This window comes from Neodiprion virginianus, chromosome 4, assembly GCF_021901495.1.
Source record: "Neodiprion virginianus isolate iyNeoVirg1 chromosome 4, iyNeoVirg1.1, whole genome shotgun sequence".
Classification (NCBI taxonomy): domain Eukaryota; kingdom Metazoa; phylum Arthropoda; class Insecta; order Hymenoptera; family Diprionidae; genus Neodiprion; species Neodiprion virginianus.
The window spans coordinates 5,359,325-5,380,136 of NC_060880.1; the positions used below are offsets into that span (position 1 = coordinate 5,359,325).

Sequence of the window (20,812 nt, forward strand, 5' to 3'; positions counted from 1 at the left end):
CATCCCGAATTTTTCAACAATCGTTCGAAAAGTTGTGTTTTTTAGTTCGAATTCGGTTTCCGGTTCCAATCTGCGGGATTCTACATCCGCTTCTACGTTCATTTTTGAACTTATATAAGACGCAAATACCCATATGTTTTTATTTTCGCACCAATCCCAGATATCTCTTGTTACTTTATTTAAGTGGGGGTATTGAATTCCTCCTTCTCGATTGATGTACGAGATCGCGGTTGTATTGTCTATTCTAAGGAGTATCTGACGGTTTTCTAAGTTTTTCGCGAAGCATTTGAGGCCAAAAAAGGCTGCCAATAACTCGAGGTAATTTATATGGGACAGACGCTCGTTCTCATTCCAGTGTCCGTGAGATCTTTCGCCTTTGCAAAATACTCCCCATCCCGATAGCGAGGCGTCCGAAAAGATCTTAAGAGTAAAATTCGAATCTCGAATTGGGTTTATTGAGGATTCAATCTTTGATTCCCACCAGGTGAGATCCGGCGAAAGAGTTTCCGGTACCTTCATGTATCCCTCATATTTTCCCCCGTTGGATCTGAGGGCTAAGTATTTTGCTCGCTCAAAAGCTTTAGTATGGCCCCAGCCGTAGTTGACCGCAAAGCACGCTGACACTAAAGTACCGAGGAATTGTGCGAATTCCCGAATTTTTACGGAATCTCGAATTTTCAACTGTGCGCTTTTTTCTTTGATACTTTCTTTTTTCTCTTTTGTTAATTCTACAGTCCATCGTATGGAATCAAAATAAAACCCTTAAAATTTGCAACGTTGGGACGGTGTGATTTGACTTTTATTTTCGTTTATAATGAATCCTAGTTTTTTCAGGAGTTTGCAAGTCTCTCTGACGTTATCTTGGCACGTGGTGTACGTGTCTCCAAAAAGTAAAAAGTCATCGAGATATATCACGGATAAATATCCTCTTTTCCTCAGATGCGAAATTACTGGTTTCATTATTTTCGTAAAAACCAACGGAGCGACGCTAAGGCCGAACGGCAAACATGTAAATTCAAAATATTGTTGATCTAACTGGAACCGTATGTATTTTCTGTGTGTTTTCGCGAGTGGAATCAGGTAATACGCGTCTTTAAGGTCCAAAGTGGCCATAAAGCACTGAGGGCTTATGAGTCTAAGAGCTGTTTTCCGGTCTTCCATTTTGAAATGTTCCGTTATGACGAAAGTGTTCAGTTCCTTCAAATTTATAATCAACCGCTTCGAACCGTCGGGTTTCGGTCGTAGAAAAATGTTTGAGATGAATTGATTTTTTTTTTGCCGGATTACATTTAGCGATGGCTCCTTTTTTGAGCAGATCGTCTATTAGTTTTAAGGTTTCTTGTTTTTCTGAGGGGGACCGCGCGGGTTCGATAGGTACCCTGTTTTGTTCGACTGTTACTGAAAACGGTATTTTGTATCCCTCGACCCATGAAAGGATCTTTTGATCCGACGTTATTGCTCGCCAATTTTTTAAGAAAAATTGTAATCTACCTGCCGTGATACCTACAAGGTTTACCGACGTCGGTTCTGAGAGTTGTTGTCTCTTCGCTGATACGGTTTGTGGTGTGATTGGCTCGGCTGTGTTCGCTGGGATGGGTATTTCTTCTGCGCTTGAAATCCTGTGTATTTCTGCCCCCCGGTCGTTCCCGATTGTGTTTTTTGCGCTTGGTAACGCGGCGGGGTCTTGAAGTTTTTTGAGTTCTTTGGTGTTTGATTTTTTGTTGCAGGTTTTAGCTCATTAAGTGACCGTTCCAAGTTTTTGGCTGACCGCAACCGATCTTCGAGATCCTTTCCGCATAGCCATTCGTCTGTTGTTGAATTTTGCAGTGCGTCCTTCACCGATATTTTTAACGGCGCTAAGATAAGACTTTTTCTTACTGCGGTTTCTTCGCGTTGAAGATCTGCGAGAAGTCTCGCCGTGTCGCTGATCGATTCTATTAATGCAAGGTCGGCATCGTTATCCCTTTTTATGATTGTTGCCAAAGCTTTTCCTTGAGCGGAAAGGCATGCTGCAATCCTCTCTTGTTTTGAGATGATGCGGTTATCTCGTTTTACGACCGCCTCCGTTGAGGCCGCTTTTAGCTCGGGATTCACTTTTGGCGGATCAATGAACATGCAGTTGCTTGGCGGAGGGTATTTTTCGATGATTGACGTCTTTAGCTCTGGTGGCAGACCTTGTTTGAATATTTCCTCCCATCGCACTGCGATAGGTTTTGTAAGTTCCGGTCCCAGGACCCTGTCTGTGGCAATCCGTTTCCCCATAGCTTTGAGGACGTTTTCTGCCAGGCCCCCTGACTCATCGACTCCTGGGTTCGGTGGTGTCTCAGCTCTCGTAGTTGTGGGATCGACGTCTTCAGCGCGTCTCGCGTCTCCCTGTGGTTCGACGACGGGTACTTCCCCGGTCGCTGTATCGTCGGCTTGTAAACCTGAGGCCCGACCTGTATACATGAATGAGGAATATTTTCTATGTGATACATCACAGTTGCGGCTTCGTTTCAATAATGTTCGTGTAAATATATATATACATATATATATTTATACATTTTTGCCATCGCTACAGCTTCCTCGATTGGTTGAAACCTTACGAGTGGCATTGTTTTGGATTTTCCAATTTGTTGGGCATGAGTTACAACTCCTCTCTAAGGGCTACAGCCCTTGCAGAGTGCCTAAATCGCTACAGCGAAATGATCACGCTTGACGGGTAAGACGACCTAGCCTGCAAAATATTTCCCTTTTCCTCTCCCATTCATGGGGATTTCGAGGACAGCGGGGAAACAGCTTACCATTTTCCATATTATTTCGTGAAAAACTGTCAGTTTCCCAATTTCTCGTCGGGGATTCATAGCCGCGTCTTCTCTTTCCGAGGTTATAATCTCGTGGCGAGCGCGAGTCGGACGATGACGACGAGGCGTGCCTGCGACGCCGTTTCTTTTTCGACTTTTTCTTCGCCAATTTTCGTTCCAATCGTTTTATTCGTTTTTCCAGAAGTCCTCCGTCGTTTTCTTTTCCCGAATCTGTACTTCTGCTCCGGTTCCGGAACATTTTTAATGTTTTTTGTGTACTTTATTATTTTATTTATTATTTTTTGATTGTGGCTTGTCGGCACAAAAAAGAAGAATGACTAGATCTAGGAAACAAAGGTGCAGGGCCGATTTTTTCGATATATAACTATGAAATATGTGGCGACATCGGTATGAAGTAGGGGCACTACCAGTTGATCTCGAGGAAGAGACGCGCAATACAATTACAATCAAACGATAATTCTTTCAGTTACAACAATTGAACAATCATATTTCAATCTTTACAAACTGTTTTCACTTTGTAGATCTGATATCGCATATTAATCCTGAAATTTCCTTACCACGACCAAATTTTGGTCATTACGATCAAATTTTCATCCGAATTTAGACCGATTAACAGTGTGCCTGAATCATTTTCGATCTCTAATTATCGACCCTTCGTTGATCATTCTTTTTTTTTCTGGTTATTTAGTGGCTTGGTAATTCGTTGTTCGAATTTCCCACCAGATAAATCCCGAAACGAGTCGCTCGCCTCGATTCTTAAGCCCTGAAAGGCGTTTCGTGTTGCTCCCGTTGAGGAAAAACCGTCTTATCGTCCTCTCCAACTGTCCAGACTATTTATTCCCTAGGGATAAGAGCGACTTTTAGCTGACCAACAGCAGGATACGCCAACAGACGTCAGATCCGGCACCTTTCTTTTTTCCACTTGTTTTTGTCGCGTGAGTGCTTTTCAAACGAACCGACAATGGACCGAAAGGCACCAATTTTCATTGTTTTTGTCGCCGTACCGTTTTTCCGCGTGAGGCTGATCGCGATAAAAAAAAAACGAAGAGAGAGAGAGAGCGAGAAGGGCGGGAAGGAGAGCGAGGAAAATTTAAAGGAAAAGGAAAAAAAGAAATTGGAACAAAAGAATGGCGAATATGGCGTTCAATTTGGAATTGCGACTATTTTCACCCGGCCTTCGCTACCGCACCGTCTGACCCTACTTTCACTTCCTCTACTGCGGCAAACGCAGTTCTTTTGTACTCTTCTACCTTTTCTATGGAACGAACTGCGTAGCCGCACATGCGATCCCGTTTTTTGTACCGGTATTAAACATCGCAAAAATAATTATATGTATAGGTAGATTAAACAGGGTGGCCAGACGCCTGGAAAATCCGGAAAACCTAGAAATGTCGGGGAATTTACAAGGGTCTATGGAAAACCTGGAATTGCACACGGATTTTTTATTTGTTCATGGAAAAAACCCAAAATATCAGTTTTATATTAGGGAAATTAGAAACGATTTTTTTGAGGTAACAGGTTTCCTTTTTTCGCCGAGAAAACAAGTTGGTTTAAACTGACTTTTTTGTACATCATATTTTTCTTCAATTTAAGTTGAATTTCAACCGAACATAGAGTTAATGAGTTAAACGATTTACGTTCTAGTAGCTTACTAGAATTGGGAAAATTTCAAAGAAAACTTGGTTCTAGGTCCTCGAAAACCTGGAAATGTCATGGAATTTTATTCTCAAAAATTTTTGGCCACCTTGGAGGAAATCATGCATAGGGAATTTAACAAATTATCATATTTATAATCTGCGAAAATCTGTTTAATTACATAAAACTAGAGGCTACTGAAATTATAAACAAAAACTTTCCAGTTATCGATGTATCATTCTAAATCCTCACAAAATGGTTAAAAATCTATTAATATTAAGTTCGTTCGATTTAGTAAGTTGCGTAAAAAGGCTTTTGGAATTGACGTAAAAGTTTTGGTAACATATGTGTAACGGCTTTTGATACGAATTACTTTTTTTTATAGATTCTGTGAAAACATGTAAATCTCAGTAATTTCCGAATCGTTAAATTTAAGTATTAGCCAGTAAAAGTAAAAATCGTATCACAGTAAACCTCTCCTCAGTTCTACATGAAACTATTCGAAAAAGTTAAAAAAATCATCTCGCGTGTATTTTATTCTCTCCGACCTTTCACGCGCGCAATGTTTTTGCTTTTTCATTTACTTTTCCCCGCTCCTATTAGCCTCATTTTCCCAAGCATGGTACACTGCGTATATTCGTGGCACGTCGAACCGAGACAAACACCCGGAGGCCTGTTACAGGTTCGCAAAAATTTCGCGAAATGTGTGTGAATGTTGCGTGAGATAAAAGCGTGAGTGACGGTAGTTGAAAGCGATCCCTGAGTCAAAACGGAGACAAATCGGAAAACGGTTCGAATTCTCCGTTCCATAAAATACGAAAGGTATTTTTCCCCGATACTGCGAGCCTCCCTTTCTCTCTCTCACTCTCTCTCTCTCTCTATCTCTGGATATGTGTTTTTTATACCACATTTTTCCTCATAACAGTCCACCGCTTTCGTTATACATATATTTACGTAACAGTATCTCTTCCTCTTTCTTGTCTCCTAACTTTTTCCCCTGACAACGACGAAGACGATGGCGAATATCCTTCCGAATCTGTTTTAAATTTCAAATTCTCAAAACGAGTATACGCTACTTTATTACGTAATTCTGAAAGCTTCGGCCGGCTGCCGTTAGCTCGCCCATTTTCATACGTGGGCGTGTATATCAGGTTTTCCTTCTGAACCGCGTGACTGCATTTTCTTCAATTTGCAAATTGCGAGAAAAAGATAGAGAAGAAAAAATAAACAGTAGAAACAATTTTGCCGAATAAACCTGCGAATCATCATTTCGATGATATGATTTAATGAAATTTTTATTACTATCGTACCGTTTCGTTGCAAGAAACTGTTTAAATCTTAGCTTTTTTTTTTTTGTTTCTTTGTTTTTTTTGTAATTTTTTCTCAACTATCGTTTCATAAAAAGACATTTTCACGATCCAGTCCTCGGATTTTGTTCCAGACGATTTTGTACTTCAATACACGATACAAACCTAGAATTCTCACACGTTATTTGAAAACGTGGTTGAAAACTGGAAGAGAGAGAGAGCGAAAAAGAAACAGATTACATTATATATCCGGAATGGAATTTTGTCCCGTCGAAACATTCGGAAGAGACAAACTGCAACTTACTTGACTATTTATGCGAATTGGAATTTTGAAATATTTAAACACCGTTCCTCCCTAATTTTGCCACTTTTCTATCGATCTTGAAAAAAAAAAAAAGATGGACATTACGGGCTTTGAGAGATCCTTTTCTTCTTTCGAGAGGGTTTTCGGGGGTGCTGGGAAATCGAAACAAAGTGGGTCTCTCCCGCAGCCATTTCATTCGTCCGTAAAAAATCGAAGGCGACGTTATATTCTCATCTATCCTACCCCCGAAACTCTTTTCTGGCTCGCAGCGGGCAGTCGGCGGCCTTAATGCGAGGCGCTACGTCATGCCGTTTCAATTTAAATCCCCGGTTCCGGTCGTGCAAGAAATTACTCGATATGATATTTTTTTTTGGCGAGCCCCTGAAACCCGGGGACGCGTAAACTGCTCAAGGCAACAGAGAAAAACGCAACCGCGTCCCTTATAACGAGAGTATCGTTCCCCGTAAATGCGGGGATTTTTCACCCCCGTGTTTATCAAGTTTACTGCTCTGTCTAATTGACTGATCCGATTTATCCTACTCTCATCCCTCGCCACTATGTCCGCGTGGATAGACTAAACAGTTTCTCTCGATACACGGATTATTGGTGCGCGGTTTAACTGCACCGAGAAACGGTTCGGTGGTTGAAATTCCGAATTTAAGAGAAAATGAGAAAATTTCAAAATTTCAAGCATAGAAATTTCAAATGGTCGAAGATTTTCGGAACTGTGAATTTCTGGCTCGGTGTAATTTCACCAGTTTCATCTTTCTTTGTTTTGGATTTTCGATATTCCTACGTTCATTCTGATTTTCGGTTTACGATGATTTTTTACACCCACTCGTTGAGTAAACTACGCCATGTGAGTATATTCTATTTTTACGGAATTTTGCTCTATTGTAACTTGAATTTTACGGAATCTAGCATTTCGGAACTTTGAGCCGTCGAGCTTACGACAATGTTTGATTTCTTTACTTCAAATTTCACCGCCAAATAATTCGCAATTATGCGCTTTCGCAACTTTTCAAATTCGGAACTTCAACCCCATCCCGTTTCTCATAGTTACTAGAGAAAATTCTAGTCTGGAATGGCTACAGTAACGGTTGAAATAATTTTCTAATTGCATCCTCGTCGAATTTTCCCAATAGGTGCAAGAAAATAAAAATCACGAGTGAGCGTAATACAAAAAGATACGCTGGATGACACGTGTACTATATTTTCATGTTACAGCGAGGAGGCTCGTTTTAATTCCATACCAATGACTAGAAATTTTTATTTTTATCCATAACTTATTCGATTTTTATTGAAAAATAATGAGAAATTGATATCTGCACGCGGACTTTGAAATCACCTGAATAATCTTAACGCGTCGAGGGAAATTTCAATTCCCATGATCGGTACATATTAATCGTGCAGTGTTATTCCTCCGTTTCGTTTCATTGAATTTTTTCCTTCATTCTTTCTCCGCACCCTCCTCTTCTCGCTCTCTGCAACACTATTTTTCAATTTTCCACGGTGAAATTGAATCACTTGAGCTCCATGGCCTCGAACCTTATTCAAAACCAACCCTGCACTACGCGTGCAGCTCTGGGATTGGAAATATAGTCATTTTACCCTCCCTGCGGTCGGAGAGCTTATTGTAAGCAGAGATTTAACAAAGCTGATTAACGCGAGTCTGCCGACTAGAACTGTAATGCAGCATTTTCACCTCGCTGGAAAGACTAATAAGGGAGAAATTCAATATGCACTTTGACGACAAAGTGATTCTCAGAAATATGTGGGTGTAATTAAATTTGTAAGCTGCGAAGATCAAGCAAGCAAGTAGAAATACAAAAATAGGAAGTACTGAAAGGATGAAGAAAAGGTTAGACATCGATATTTCGCATAATCAAATCGATTCGAAAATGCGTTAAGAATCTACTTTACACAAATCCAGGCTTATTTTATTCTATTTATATGTATGAGGGTGGTTCGATAGAAAAAAAAGCCACTTTTTTTTCACTCACACCCTTTCAAATGTCAGTGTTTCAAACAGAAAAAAATCCTCCCAAAAGATGAGCTCTCTAGGTCAAGTCTGACACGTCGCTATTTTAATATTAATTTACTCGTAAACTGTTCAATATTTTTTTAAACTCACTTACAAATCCTTGAAGCTCATCGTTCAAGCTTTCCAAATATCTGTAACAAAGCGTAGTTATTATCGTCATTAGAACACGAATTAAAATCGTGTGAAAACCTTTTTCGAACCACCCTAATACGAATACTTGTAGACCTTTTCCGCGTTTTTAAACGATTTGAAACGGACCGTCGATATCTGTAAGCGTTCTTTCATCTCGATGCCGGTATTTTCAACTTATGTACAACTTGTCATTTTTCAATTACTCAACTTACGATCGTCTCGTAAGAAGATTGCTAAAAATTGTTCCGTTTTTCTTTTCAACCACCCTTCCGAACTCGTTGTTTCACCCCTTTCCTTCCGCGTTCAATCAAATCGAGCATCGACGTTAATCCGCCCCTCAAATTTCGACTCTCCTCTTTCAGGTCGGCAGAGGAGATCCTAACCATGCTCCTCGAGGCGAGCGAGGAGGGGGCCGGGGGCAGCAGAGACGGGGGTCGAGTTGTCTGGAGCGTGCGATACGAGCTCGAGGGAGAAGATGAGGACGGATCCCCGTCTGGGTCAAGCCAGCACCACCACAATATCGATCGAAGGAAACTCCAGGCTCGTCTCGAAATCCAGAAGGACGATATCCAGGCGGTTTTGCCAATATCTAAGGTAAGGTAATCGATCACGCCTCACATCTGCCTATCCAAATTATCAGTTATCTTATCGCTCTAAATTGAAATCTAAAATTATCGATCATCGAAATTTTTTCCGCAAAATTCCCACTCTTTTATCAAAATTAATGGAGTTTATAAAAAGTTGCACTTTTCAACGAAATTCTTAGAATAATACGAGAAAAATAAATTCGTGTTGTCCGGGACCGAATTTGCCGTTATTTTTCATAGAAAATTTTGGACTTTCATAATTTTTGTAGAAACCGGTATTATTTTTTTTTTTCTCTCATGCCAGGAAAAAAAAATCTGTTTTACCCGTTATCGAAAATAATAATTATATTTTATAGATAATTTTAGATTCTTATAATTTTTCGTAGAAACTCGTAATTTTCTTTGAAAAATACTACGATCTTCAACGATTTTCGTATATTGCCTAGAATTTTCAACGAACGGAATTTTTTTTATTGTACCTTGGCGTAGAAATTACTTTCACCAAGGGTTGTACGAAATTTTGTAACATCTCGCAATTCTGCGCGATGATAAGAAGAAAAATAAGGGCGAAGGGATGGACTACAATAGGGTAACTCGTTTCAGCACCAGCTAACCGCGCCTTCACCTCAACAACGAGACCCGTAATAACTCGTCCACGTATATTTACGATTTCTGTATAATGACTACATCGTGGCAGCGGCTGCAAGCTCACTGTAAGCTCAGTGGCTGTGGTTGGTCCTGCAATCTCTCGTCGCTGTTCTCCGATATTTATTGAGCGGAAATTTATTTAAAAAAGTAAAACGAGTCAAGTGCAGATCTGGAGGGTAAGAATTTGAAACTTCAAACTTTGAGAACAACGCGACACATTCGCATCGAGGTTCATTGAAATTGCTCGTTTATCAAAATGACGCAAGCTGTGAGGCGGAAACTAATTGAACTAAAAATATACTTACGGTACGCTTCAGAACAAATAACAGGTAACATGAATTCTTACCAAAATTTTGTACACGCGAAACAATCTTATTACAAGATTGAAACTACACTCGTTAGATTTTAATCGAAAACGTTTGAAGATGTTCGCAGTTTTCGAACAAAAACCTTCGTATTTTTACTTAGGTACAATTGAAGCATAATTTTTTTTCTCTGCAATACCAAATCATTTCGAAGAGATCGACTTTTGCGCAGCGTGCGTGACTAAAAATACAAGAACAGCGTATACATATATACGGTAATCGACAAACGAAACTCGGGTGAAAATCGAAGACAAACTCTCGGTGGAAGGGAGGGGGATTTCACCCCATTTAAAGGTACAATTGGCGAATCGAACAAAAGCGAGGAGATAATAAAAAGAGCTGAATACGCGTTGCGAAAATCCTGAATCTACCGTTCGCTTATCCGGAAGCCGGTGTTTATCGAGCGTCTGTGCAGATTTCACTCCCTTTGCGGCGAGAAATAAATAAATAAATGAATTTTCAAAAAAACAAAACAATCAAAAAAAAAAAAAACCACCCAAAGAAAGAGGGGGAAAGAAAAGTTAAAAAAAACAAAAAATGAAAGCAAGAGCGAAGAAAGGACAAAAAATTCTCCCACGTCGATGACAAAAGGGGGGGGGGGGGGCTTGGGTTGCGGGATGGGAACCCGAAATATCCTGCAGGCTCAACTGAAACGAGTTTCCGAATACCCAAGGGGAACTTAGTCAGGCTTTGGCTGCTGCACTATCTCGAACTTCGATCTTATTCCTACATAATATATACGTATATTGTATACATATATGTATGTATGTATACGAAGCTTTTTCGGGGTGGGGGGGGGGGGGGTCGAAGCTCTTCTCTCCCCTTACAGATGATTTGACATCCATTTTTATAGGTCCCAACATCTAACCGCTGTTTCGCAGTCGATATAGTATTATATGGGTGAGTATGTGTGCGTATCGGGGTGGCCCAAAAAAAAATAAATAAATAAACAATGAAATATCCTCTTGTTTTCCCCTTTGCGTGGTAAGAAAAAGTTGATCGCGTCCGCGAAGCCCCGAAATTCTGTCTGCTAATACGGATTTCAGAAATTCCAAACTCGGAGTAGAAGACTGATATTATAATAATAACAGCAACAACAACAATAATAATAATAATAATAATGATGATGATGATGATGATGATGATGATGATGGTAATAACTGTGAAAAAGTCCTTCCGCTCTTCTTTGTTGTTTCGTTGCTTTTCGAGTTCCTACACGGAAAGAAAAATATTTCATATCTTACATCTCATGTGGTGAATGTATGAACAGCAGCACTTTTTTGGAGTTAAATCTACAGCAATTGTGGCAAGATTTACATAACCGATAACAAGAGTTACAAAACGAGTAGTAAGGTCTACCACAATTGATGTTGATTTGACTCGAAAAAAGTGCTATCCACGTATTCGCCACAATAGATGTTAAATCTGTATTACATTTTTTTCCCTCTATACTCGGGAGTTTACATTTTCTTTACAAATTTAATAATATTTCTTGATAGCAATAATAAACTTTTGTACCGATGTACAGTTGGACGAATTCTTATATCGAATTTCGAACGATATCTTAGATATTTCTCCTTCTTCGCGTTCAACGTTAATAGATCGGTTTTTTGTTTCACCAATACGACTCGTTAACCGCAATACACATTACGACAAAAGTATTTCTTACCGGATAATCTACTTTTCTGTACCTAAAATATGTTTTGCTTCTAATCAATTGAATTTCTTGTTAATATTCCTTTTTTTTTTTCATCGAAAAATGTTGTTCCTTTCACTTTGTTAGGAAGACGAGCAAAACTTTGCTCACCTTAAACACATTTTCTCTTCAGATTGAACAACCAATTGTTTTTTCTATATAATAAATAATGGTTCATCAGCCGCCTTCTACGAATGGCGGAAAGTTTATTCGCCAACCGTATGCGACAGTTTTGCCTAGGATTTTTTTTTTTTTCTTTTTTTTTTTTTTTGACACTCCAAAGAATCGATCTTCGGGTTGTTAACGTCCCAATAAAAAAAAAAAAAAAAAACCTCAAGGTATAAGATTTATACATACATCAGCCCTCGTTCGTGCAGGGCGTGAAACGTAGCAGAAGAAAAAAGTTTTTTTTTTTTTTCTTCTCTTCCTTGCCGCAAGGATATGGGATTGAGGGAGGGAGATTGTAGAAGGTGGAAAAAGAGGAACGGACTTCAGATTTATTCTAGCGGACCGACACCCACCGCTGCAGGACCTTTTGCGTGATGCCTCAGCTTCTGTTCACCTGCTTTGGCTCACCGAACGCGGGGGTTCAAATAATTCTTCTTCGCCCTGCGCGCGTCGTACGGTTGACATAAAAAAAAAAAAAAAAAACGGAAGGTGAGACGAAAGGGGGATGAAGAATAAAAAAAAAATTCCCCCTCCCCCCGCCCAAAAAAAAAAAGAAAAGAAAAAAGAAAAAAAAAACATTTCCCAGTACGTATAACACCCTTGGGCTTTACATGATCGATACTGCGACGCTGCTGCGGGAGGATTTGTTGTTAGTCCCGAGGAATTAGGACCTGTGTGAACCTGGACAACGACATTGAAAAAATTTATTTATTTATTTTTCCCGATAACTCTCCCGATGTTTCTGCTCCGTTTCTAGCTATTTTTGAAATTTTTGTTCTCGTTCGTAAACCTGAAGGTTTAAAAGTCACGGGGGGGATATTGACTACATTAGAGCGCTTCACGTAAAAAAACAAATCAATTCTGCTACGAGTGAATGCAAAAGATACATTATTCTGATCGATAAATAAGCCTTAAAAATACCGAACACTGCAGCACCAGTTTTCGGGTGGGCAAAAACGATCTTTCTAAAAGAGTGAAAAATCTATATTAGCCCCCCTTTAACGTGTATTATCTCTTTTGTGTTTTAAAAAAACATTCCTCACGGCTGAAAACGATGATCTAAAGCGTATTACATAGAAATGCTGATATAAAAGCTGATCGCAAAAAATGAGATAATGCATTTCTTTGTAAAATATAAAAGAGGTAATATTGTAAATATGAAAATGTAAAGTCTTTGTTGTGATCCTTCTGCATCAGCATTTCTTTGTAATGCGCTTTGAATAATCTATCTGGGCCATGACGCATTTTTTTTTTTTTTTTTTTTTTTTGTTTTTGCAAAATGATTTTTCACTTTTTTTTCCTGTATGTTCAATCTTTTTTTGAGGCTCCTTTTTAGACCAGAGCCAAGCAGTTTTTTCATTGCGCCGGTCGAAAAATCGAACGTTTTTTTTATAATATATCGCAATCCAGATAAGTTGGACATTGACTTTTGAAATACCGACGTCCTGGCGAAGTTGAAGAGTGATAGAAAGAAAAGGACAGAAAAATGGATAAAAATTGTGCCAACACTCTGCTCGAGTATGTTTATAGAGATGGAGAGAATTTTGGGTGCGGATGCTGACGAAGCCAGCGAAGCATCCAGCCGGTTCGTAAAAAGCCCGAGCCCGAGTCCAAAGCCCATCACGAACGTCATTCCGCATCGTTTAATCCGCGAGTGGAATTAACGATCGTAGAAAACTGCGAGCTGGTAAACGCGGTCCGTTCAATGATGCCTCTGCAGTATCCGACCAACTCGGACCTGGGTGTTCACTTTTGTTTCGACTTTTTCTACGGGATTTCAATCCTTTTGTCGAAGCATTGATCGGATCGCGGAATCACACCATTGAACCGAAAATTCTACCGGCTCGAATGGAAATCAATTATATTTTCCATGTTTTTTTAAGGTTATTCTCGGTATCCAATTAAATCAAGCCGGAAAAACTGTTTTTTCGCGATACTTTTCATCACAGTGAAAAGGGTCTGTCCGACAAACTTTCGCGATGATCTCGAAAGCGGCCGAGTGACAAATCTGAAATTGATACGACTTGGGAGCCAAATGAAGAAGTTTTGATAGGAAAATAGGAAAAAACGAATTCTGAAAAACAAAAATATTTATACATTTTTTTTTTTTTTCTAAATAAATATACTAGCTAGGAAAAATATAATCGTTTATTTAGAAAAAAGTATACGTTTGACGGTAAAACATTGAAAATCAATTTATTTCCGGTGGAACCGTAAGTTCAAATTAAACGAGACGTGGTAATCTTTCTTGCTCATCATTTTCATCGAGCCCTCTACGAGATCATCGTGGAAGTTTGTCGAATGAATTGACTGACCGTCTTTCCTCATCGCCGGTTCAAAGAAAGTATATATTTTCCCCATAAAGAGCGGTGTCTTTTCTTCAAAAGTAAAAAAAAAAAACAATATCCCCCATTCAGAAGGTGAATTTTGATATCGTATACGTATACGGTTCTATCCTAATCGATATAATAATAAAATCCTCGTGTCGTTCGCGTACAATATGTGTACTCACTGCACCGTCAACTCGTATATCTGATCGGTCAGAGTTTCAAAACGATATTGGTACAGACTTGACCAAAAAAAAAAAAAAGAAAAAAAAAAAACATTTATGCAACGATGTCTGTAATCCTCCTTTTTCTTCTCTCTTTCCCTTCCGCTTCATCCCTCGATCACCGAGTTGTTCTCGGTTTTCGGTTTTCACTTCTAAAACCGAAATATACGCAAAGATAAAGCAGCACACCTACATCGGGACGATTTATGACCGACGATGTACACGTGACTGTGGTGTTTGCGTTTTTCCCAGACAGAAATGGCGTATATATACAACAGGGGTTGGTACGCAGGGTTTTCCACTATGGCAAGAGGCACGCGCTGGGAGAATTCAGCTCACGCGTTTCATAAAGCATTTTCCAATAATCCGACCCTTCCTTCTCGTCTTGTGCCGCGCGGATTCCAAAAGTAACCGCTCGTAAACCAATCAATACTTTGAGGGCGATACCTACACTCTGCGTGGGGAGGTTCGCGGTTTTTGTTTTTAGTTTACTCTTTTTTTTTTTTTTGCCCTTCCCCCCTACCTTTTTCCTCGACTTTCCCTTTTTCGCATTAGTTCGGCGGTGGTTGGACGTCAGAAAGTTAATTAGACGAGTCATCTCGCTGTCGTCTGCAAGCTAAATTAAAGGATGCTCTCCTTTGCGTCGCGGTTCGCCACGGAGGCGTCGGGTTAATTAATGAAATTAAGCATCCAGTCGCGGTGGTGCCTCTTTCAAAGTGATCGCGCTAAAGCGAAACGGACTCTCCCGTTTCCTCGATTCGAAGACTGTCTCCTAGATGTCCTTCTAGGCGGCTCCAGCTGGACACTCAATCGCCGGGTTTTACGCGTTTGAGAAACTAATCGCTAGATGGACGCAGTAAACTCGCATTTCGATTTAACGTTCCGTTGAATGATGCGTTATACGCAATTGATGAGACTTGTTTCACAGTCTATATGGTCCCGTGACGATCACGTCGTATAAGCAGTCGCAGCGGCGTCGTGTGGAATAAAATTTGAAAGTTGTCGGACTGGTTGAACGGAAATACGGGATGAAACATCTTGATCTATTTATTCTCATTCCCCAATTCCCAGGTACGTGTGTGTTTGTTCGTTTTATTTTATTCATCTTCCTTTTATTTTTCCTCTCTTTTTCTTCCTGTATCCATCTTCCCCGCGCCCCTTACATTCCTTCACGTTCAATGTTTTCGTCAACAATTTGTTTTTCAAACACAGTCGACAATTTCACTTCAAGTGGCCGCCGCGCCACTCGGTTAACGATTATTGGAAAAATATATTACGTACCTACCTACGCGAATTTTATCAGCAATATGTACTCTCGAACTGTTCCCGAAGCTCCCCTAATTCTGAAAAATTGTTTTTACCGTGTGAAATTTTTTGTAGCAAACGTAGGTACAAAAATTAGAAACAGTTATTATCGAAACTGTATGTAAAATTATCGGTACATTTTCCCACCCCTTTTATGTACAAGAGCTTTTATTATCATCATCCCAGGTTCTTAAGTTGAAAGGCGTAAAACCTCTCTCGCGTGTACACAGAGTGCGTAGCTAACTGTCGAACGATCCAACGCGCATGCGCTAAAATTCTAGAGCAAATGCAGATGTTTTGTCAGGTTGACCAACCGTCTTAAGTTCAGATGACAGGTCACCGCGATGTATGTAACCTCAAAAATGTTGGCCGTCCTGACAAAACAACTGCTCAGCGCATGCGCGTTGGACCATTCGACGATTAGCTGTTCACGATGTATATTCAGTCGATATATATGTTTTTTCTTTTTTTCTCTACCCAGCGTTCAGACACTCGCGAAGTTGAGTGTTTTGAAAAGCTCCTCAATTTTCGTGGCATAACCAATTCCCGCGAATGAAACCTACAAGAAAAATATATGGAAAAATATATAACCAAACGTCAGAACTGCGGAAAACCCTCGTTCTGCAAACAAGATCTTTATTCGTTCCGTCTGTTTACACATTTTTCTCTTCTTTATTTTTTTTATTATTATTTCTTTTATTTTTTATCACTTTTTTTTTTGGTAAAAATACATCTCTGGTTTACGATATTCGTGATTATATAAATAATCCATGCTCTTGGACTGGTTCAGCAGTACCATCGAAATTCTGCAACGAGGTTTGCGAAACGCGTTTGCAAATGTCGGAGCTTGCTGCACTAATGCATCTCTGTTGCCGAAGTACTCTCGTTATACTGCAGGTGGTGCGGTGTGCAGAGAAGTTTTTGGTTAAACTGCACGACGCCGAATTTACAGACTGTTGCAATTCACGCTCCGTAGTGACGAACCACGTAAATAACCGAGCATGTATACCGCCATGCTACGCTGCACGATGTTTACTCGGGACTTGGAAACGATCCCAGCAGACGACGAGCTTCCAATTGCAAGATGAAAGCTGCGGCAGCACCAGCAGCAATAGCGTGGACTGACTTGAGAAGCTAATCAAACCGCCGTGGAAGCTGCAGCTTGGGAAAAATTATAACGAAAGTTTTGTTTGATAAAAAAACGGACAGCAACACAAAAAAAAAACGTTGCTGTGCAATCATCACAATTTTTTAATAAATTAAGCGCTAATGAAACTCGCGATACAATATTTAGAGAGCCTGGAAAAATTACGCTCGGTAGTTGATCGATTCCTTGGAGCATCGACACATATTATATATGCTAGGTAGGCATTTTTGAGATGAGTGGACGAAGCTCTGCGCGTAATGTACGTCTCGGATTGTTATCGTATACCTACGTTGATGGAGGTAGGATCCGTCTGTAAGGACTGTAAGTATCCTATACCTATACTAGGTATAATATTTCAACTTCAGACTGGAGAAAGCTATAAGGCTGCGATAAAGTATAGATGAGGAAATGCATATTTTCTATTTCTTCGGATATCGAGAATTCCTCTCTCTCTTTTTCTCTCTCTCTCTCTCTCTCTCTTTCCTCATCGGTTACGTCACGTATAACATACATATGACTATACCTACTTGAAAGATATCTCTGCGCATCAATTCACCCTGCAGGCACTTGCGTCTTTCGCTTCACCCACGTTCCTTACACGTCCCGCGTCTTGTTTCACTAAACTTCATTTTTTGCTTCTTTTTTTCTTGATTTTCACTTCGCACGTCGACTACGACATGTCTTCTTTGATGATCACGCAATAAGATTCATTCGACAAAGATATGGATGAAATCCGTTAAAAATTTATGTAACATAATGTATATATATACATATATTACCTACGTATCGTTTTCACCTCTGCCGCTGGGTCGAAGCCTGGAGTCAAAGGCATTTTGACTTTTCTCGGAGAGAGGTATGAAATTATTTGTAAGCATTTTCTCTCTTATTTTTTATTATTATTATATCCACCCCCGTTGCTTTGAAGCCAATCTCTGTTTTCGAAACCCTCATATTTTTTCTTCTTCTTTTTTCATTCGCATTACAATTCGACGAAGTAACAAGAAAGTGTCCCGCGATCGCGCACGGAAACCTTCTACCTTAGTTAATAGAAATCTCCGTCGATCGGTCGCACCCTCAATTTACCTACAACCTATTTTCCCACAGTCCAATTCGAACTCTCGAAGCAATTGACTTCCTTCGTTCATTATCAGCTTCTTCTTCGACGGTATTGCGGAATAGCGGAATCGGGGTACCGTATCCTTTAAAGAGAAAGGGTCAACGGTGTTTTTCTCACGGAATACGCCGCTGTTTCGACCATTCGACGGGGATGAAATTACCGGGAAAACGAATCGGTTTATTTCCCACGTAGCCACTTTATCTCCTATCCCGCTTCTCCTCAATCCCGATATTCCACACTCTCGATTACCGCAGCGAACACGTGGGGGTGCACAGGAAAAAAGGCGGCGGATTTTCCCACTCAACACCCCGCACTGCCCGTCGCTTTTCGGCCGTTTTTTCTGCCTCTCCACCCTCTGCAAGATCCTCCCCCGTTTTGCCCCGTGGTGCAATAAAACCCTCGCTATTCTTTAACTTAACTGCTCCCGCGCCTCGCACCCTTTGTCTACGGTGAGTGAGGAGAAGGAGGAGGGATTAGAACGAAATGAAACTCCGTCTCTTCTCACCCCCAAAAACAACCGGCTAATGAAGAACGTTTTCCCCTAACGCTGCGGCGCCGGAGGAAAAAGATGAGCGAATGAACGCTTCTAAAAAAAATTCGCCGTAAGATTATCGACCCTGTGATTGACGAAGATCGGGCAAAAATTAGAAAGATAAAACATTCTGTTTGTTCGATTACACATCTTATTCAGAATTGCAGACTTGGTTTATTTTTTTCAAATTTTTCATCTACGCAATAGATTGGAGTCGGCAAATATTTTTGGTGATCGCATTTTTGTATCAATCAGTTATTCGTCATTAACTTAATTATAGTTGAACAGATTTTTTCCACTTATGAATCTTTACTTATCGATCTGCAACAGCTTCTATACGACTGATTAGATTGACATCTTCGGATTTTCATCACGACACTTGATTATACGAACAAGAATTTCTTCAACGCCTAAACAAACCTATTGTTTTTTTTCTCTTTTTTTTTTCTAACTTTTACTGCGAAATCGGAATCCACGAATATCCGATGATTATCGTAGAGCAGGGAACTCAAAGCATATTCAACGGCATGCATAACGCATACCGATTTTACCCTCTTATACGTCGGCGTTTCACTACATTGGATCTCGGAGCATTAGAGATAATGCATTTTTCATGAAGTAAAGGCTCGAATCACTTCGAATTCGTGAAAATTCTTATCAGCTTTTATATTTCGTTATAATATATAAGGTGAACATAGCGTAACGCGTTTGCCTGTGAAGTAAAGCAAGGTGTTTTTAACGGAAAGATGAAGCTTATCGTGTCTGAAGGTGAAATTTCAGCTTGTTCCAAATATCTTTGCGTATATATATAAAGAAAATAGCAATTGACATTGTAAATATGACGAGCACAGGATACACTCGATCTTTCAAACGACTTCCGAAGTCGTTGGCAAATCTGAAATGTAACGGAAATATTTTGCTCACTAACCGCTAATTCATTCTATTGAAAAATTCTCCAAACGACTACAGTTAACGGCTATTCCGGGCCGATGACCCAGATTGGTCCCCCAGCTTTAACGTCATCGGTAAAAAGCTGATCCTTAGCTCAAGGAATTGACGCAAAACTCGTTCCTGTGCACGAGTTCTTTTCGCAGGATTATTTTATCCTCAATCTTTCCCCCGGACGTGAAGAAAAAGGAAAACGGAAGCTGCTCGTCTGCGCGTATGTTGTGTATTTCCGAAAATACCGACGAGGATTCAGCGACCAATTTGGGGGTCTTAGGCAGTGGTCAGGATAATCTCCGGATGCTGGATACACGTCGAAAAATTCACGTGTTGTGCCCCGAAAAAATCAATACAGTATTATTTCCGAGTCGATGATGATGGATTGACATGATATATGTATATAAAAAACTCTCAACCAATATCCCACGGCAGAGAGGAAAGGTGAGAAAAAAAAAACATTTAGAAAATTTCACGCTGAATTGAATCCTGCGTAGGAAATGGTTATATTGAATCGTTTCACTTGCTCGATAAATCAAACCTCGTATCATATACTGAGTGCAGATGTATGATTTCGGCTGGATATCGGGAAGATGCCGTATCTGTATTATTATATTCCAGCTTGCGAGATAAATGCGAGCTGTCGGAAAAAGAGCGATGCCATAGATATCGAGAAAGCGAGAGAAAGAAAGAGGGAGACAGAGAGAGCTGTCAAGGTGTCATTTCCCATATTATTTCAGCCTGGATCTGGCCATATTATATACGATGTATACTCGTGCGAAAGCGAGGCAACCGGAGAGAAAGAATGGACCCAATGTGCTCTCGGAGAGCCTCGGTAGGAGCAGGCGTACGAAAAGCCTGTAGCAAAGCGCTCGACCTCACTTCCAAGAAATCTTTTGAGAAGAGTCTAATTTGTCTGAAAGCTGCTACACGAACGTATCGTGTTATAAAGGACCTTCAACAACACTCGATCATACGCAGAGTATACACCGTATGAGTTACGGTATTATTATACACTTGTCAAATATTTGGAGAAACTCTAATTGCAGAGGTACAGACTTATATTGTAGAGGTTGAAACTTTGGAAAGATCGGTGAATATTTTAACGACGAACGATCGACAAGATCTGACTGTTTAGAAAAATTCATGCCTGATGTTTACCGTATGAACATCAAAAACTATATTTTACGTAAATATACAAGTAATATAGCTATGAGAGTTCTGGATACAGATTCCTACTACCGACGTCTAACCCAGACTCAAACCGTTCTGCGCGGTCACGTCATCGCGGAGCAGGGTTCGAGTCAGGGGATGATGTTAGTAAGTGTGTTGATAGCAGGAATCTGTATCCAGAACTCTCAAAGTTGAATAATTTGACGTCATCGCAGAGAAAGGTTTGAGTCTGGGAAAAATGACGGTAAGTGGGTCGGTAGTAGGAATCTGTATCCAGAACTCCCACAGCTATACTACTGATAAAGGCCTATTTTTCAGCAAGCTCTGCCGGTTGTCGTAAGGTTGAAGATACACT

The 20,812-nt window shown here is 40.1% G+C and overlaps 1 protein-coding gene across 2 annotated transcripts in view; it reads left to right on the forward strand.

Moving 5' to 3' along the window:
- Nucleotides 1–20,812, forward strand: part of LOC124302350 (transmembrane protein 132C) — a 206,579-nt gene that overhangs the window by 160,739 nt on the left and 25,028 nt on the right. For both annotated transcript variants that reach the window (XM_046758461.1, XM_046758462.1), the window contains exon 4: nucleotides 8,589–8,820. In XM_046758461.1, the coding sequence (XP_046614417.1) occupies nucleotides 8,589–8,820 (232 nt within the window). The remainder of the gene's footprint in view (nucleotides 1–8,588; nucleotides 8,821–20,812) is intronic.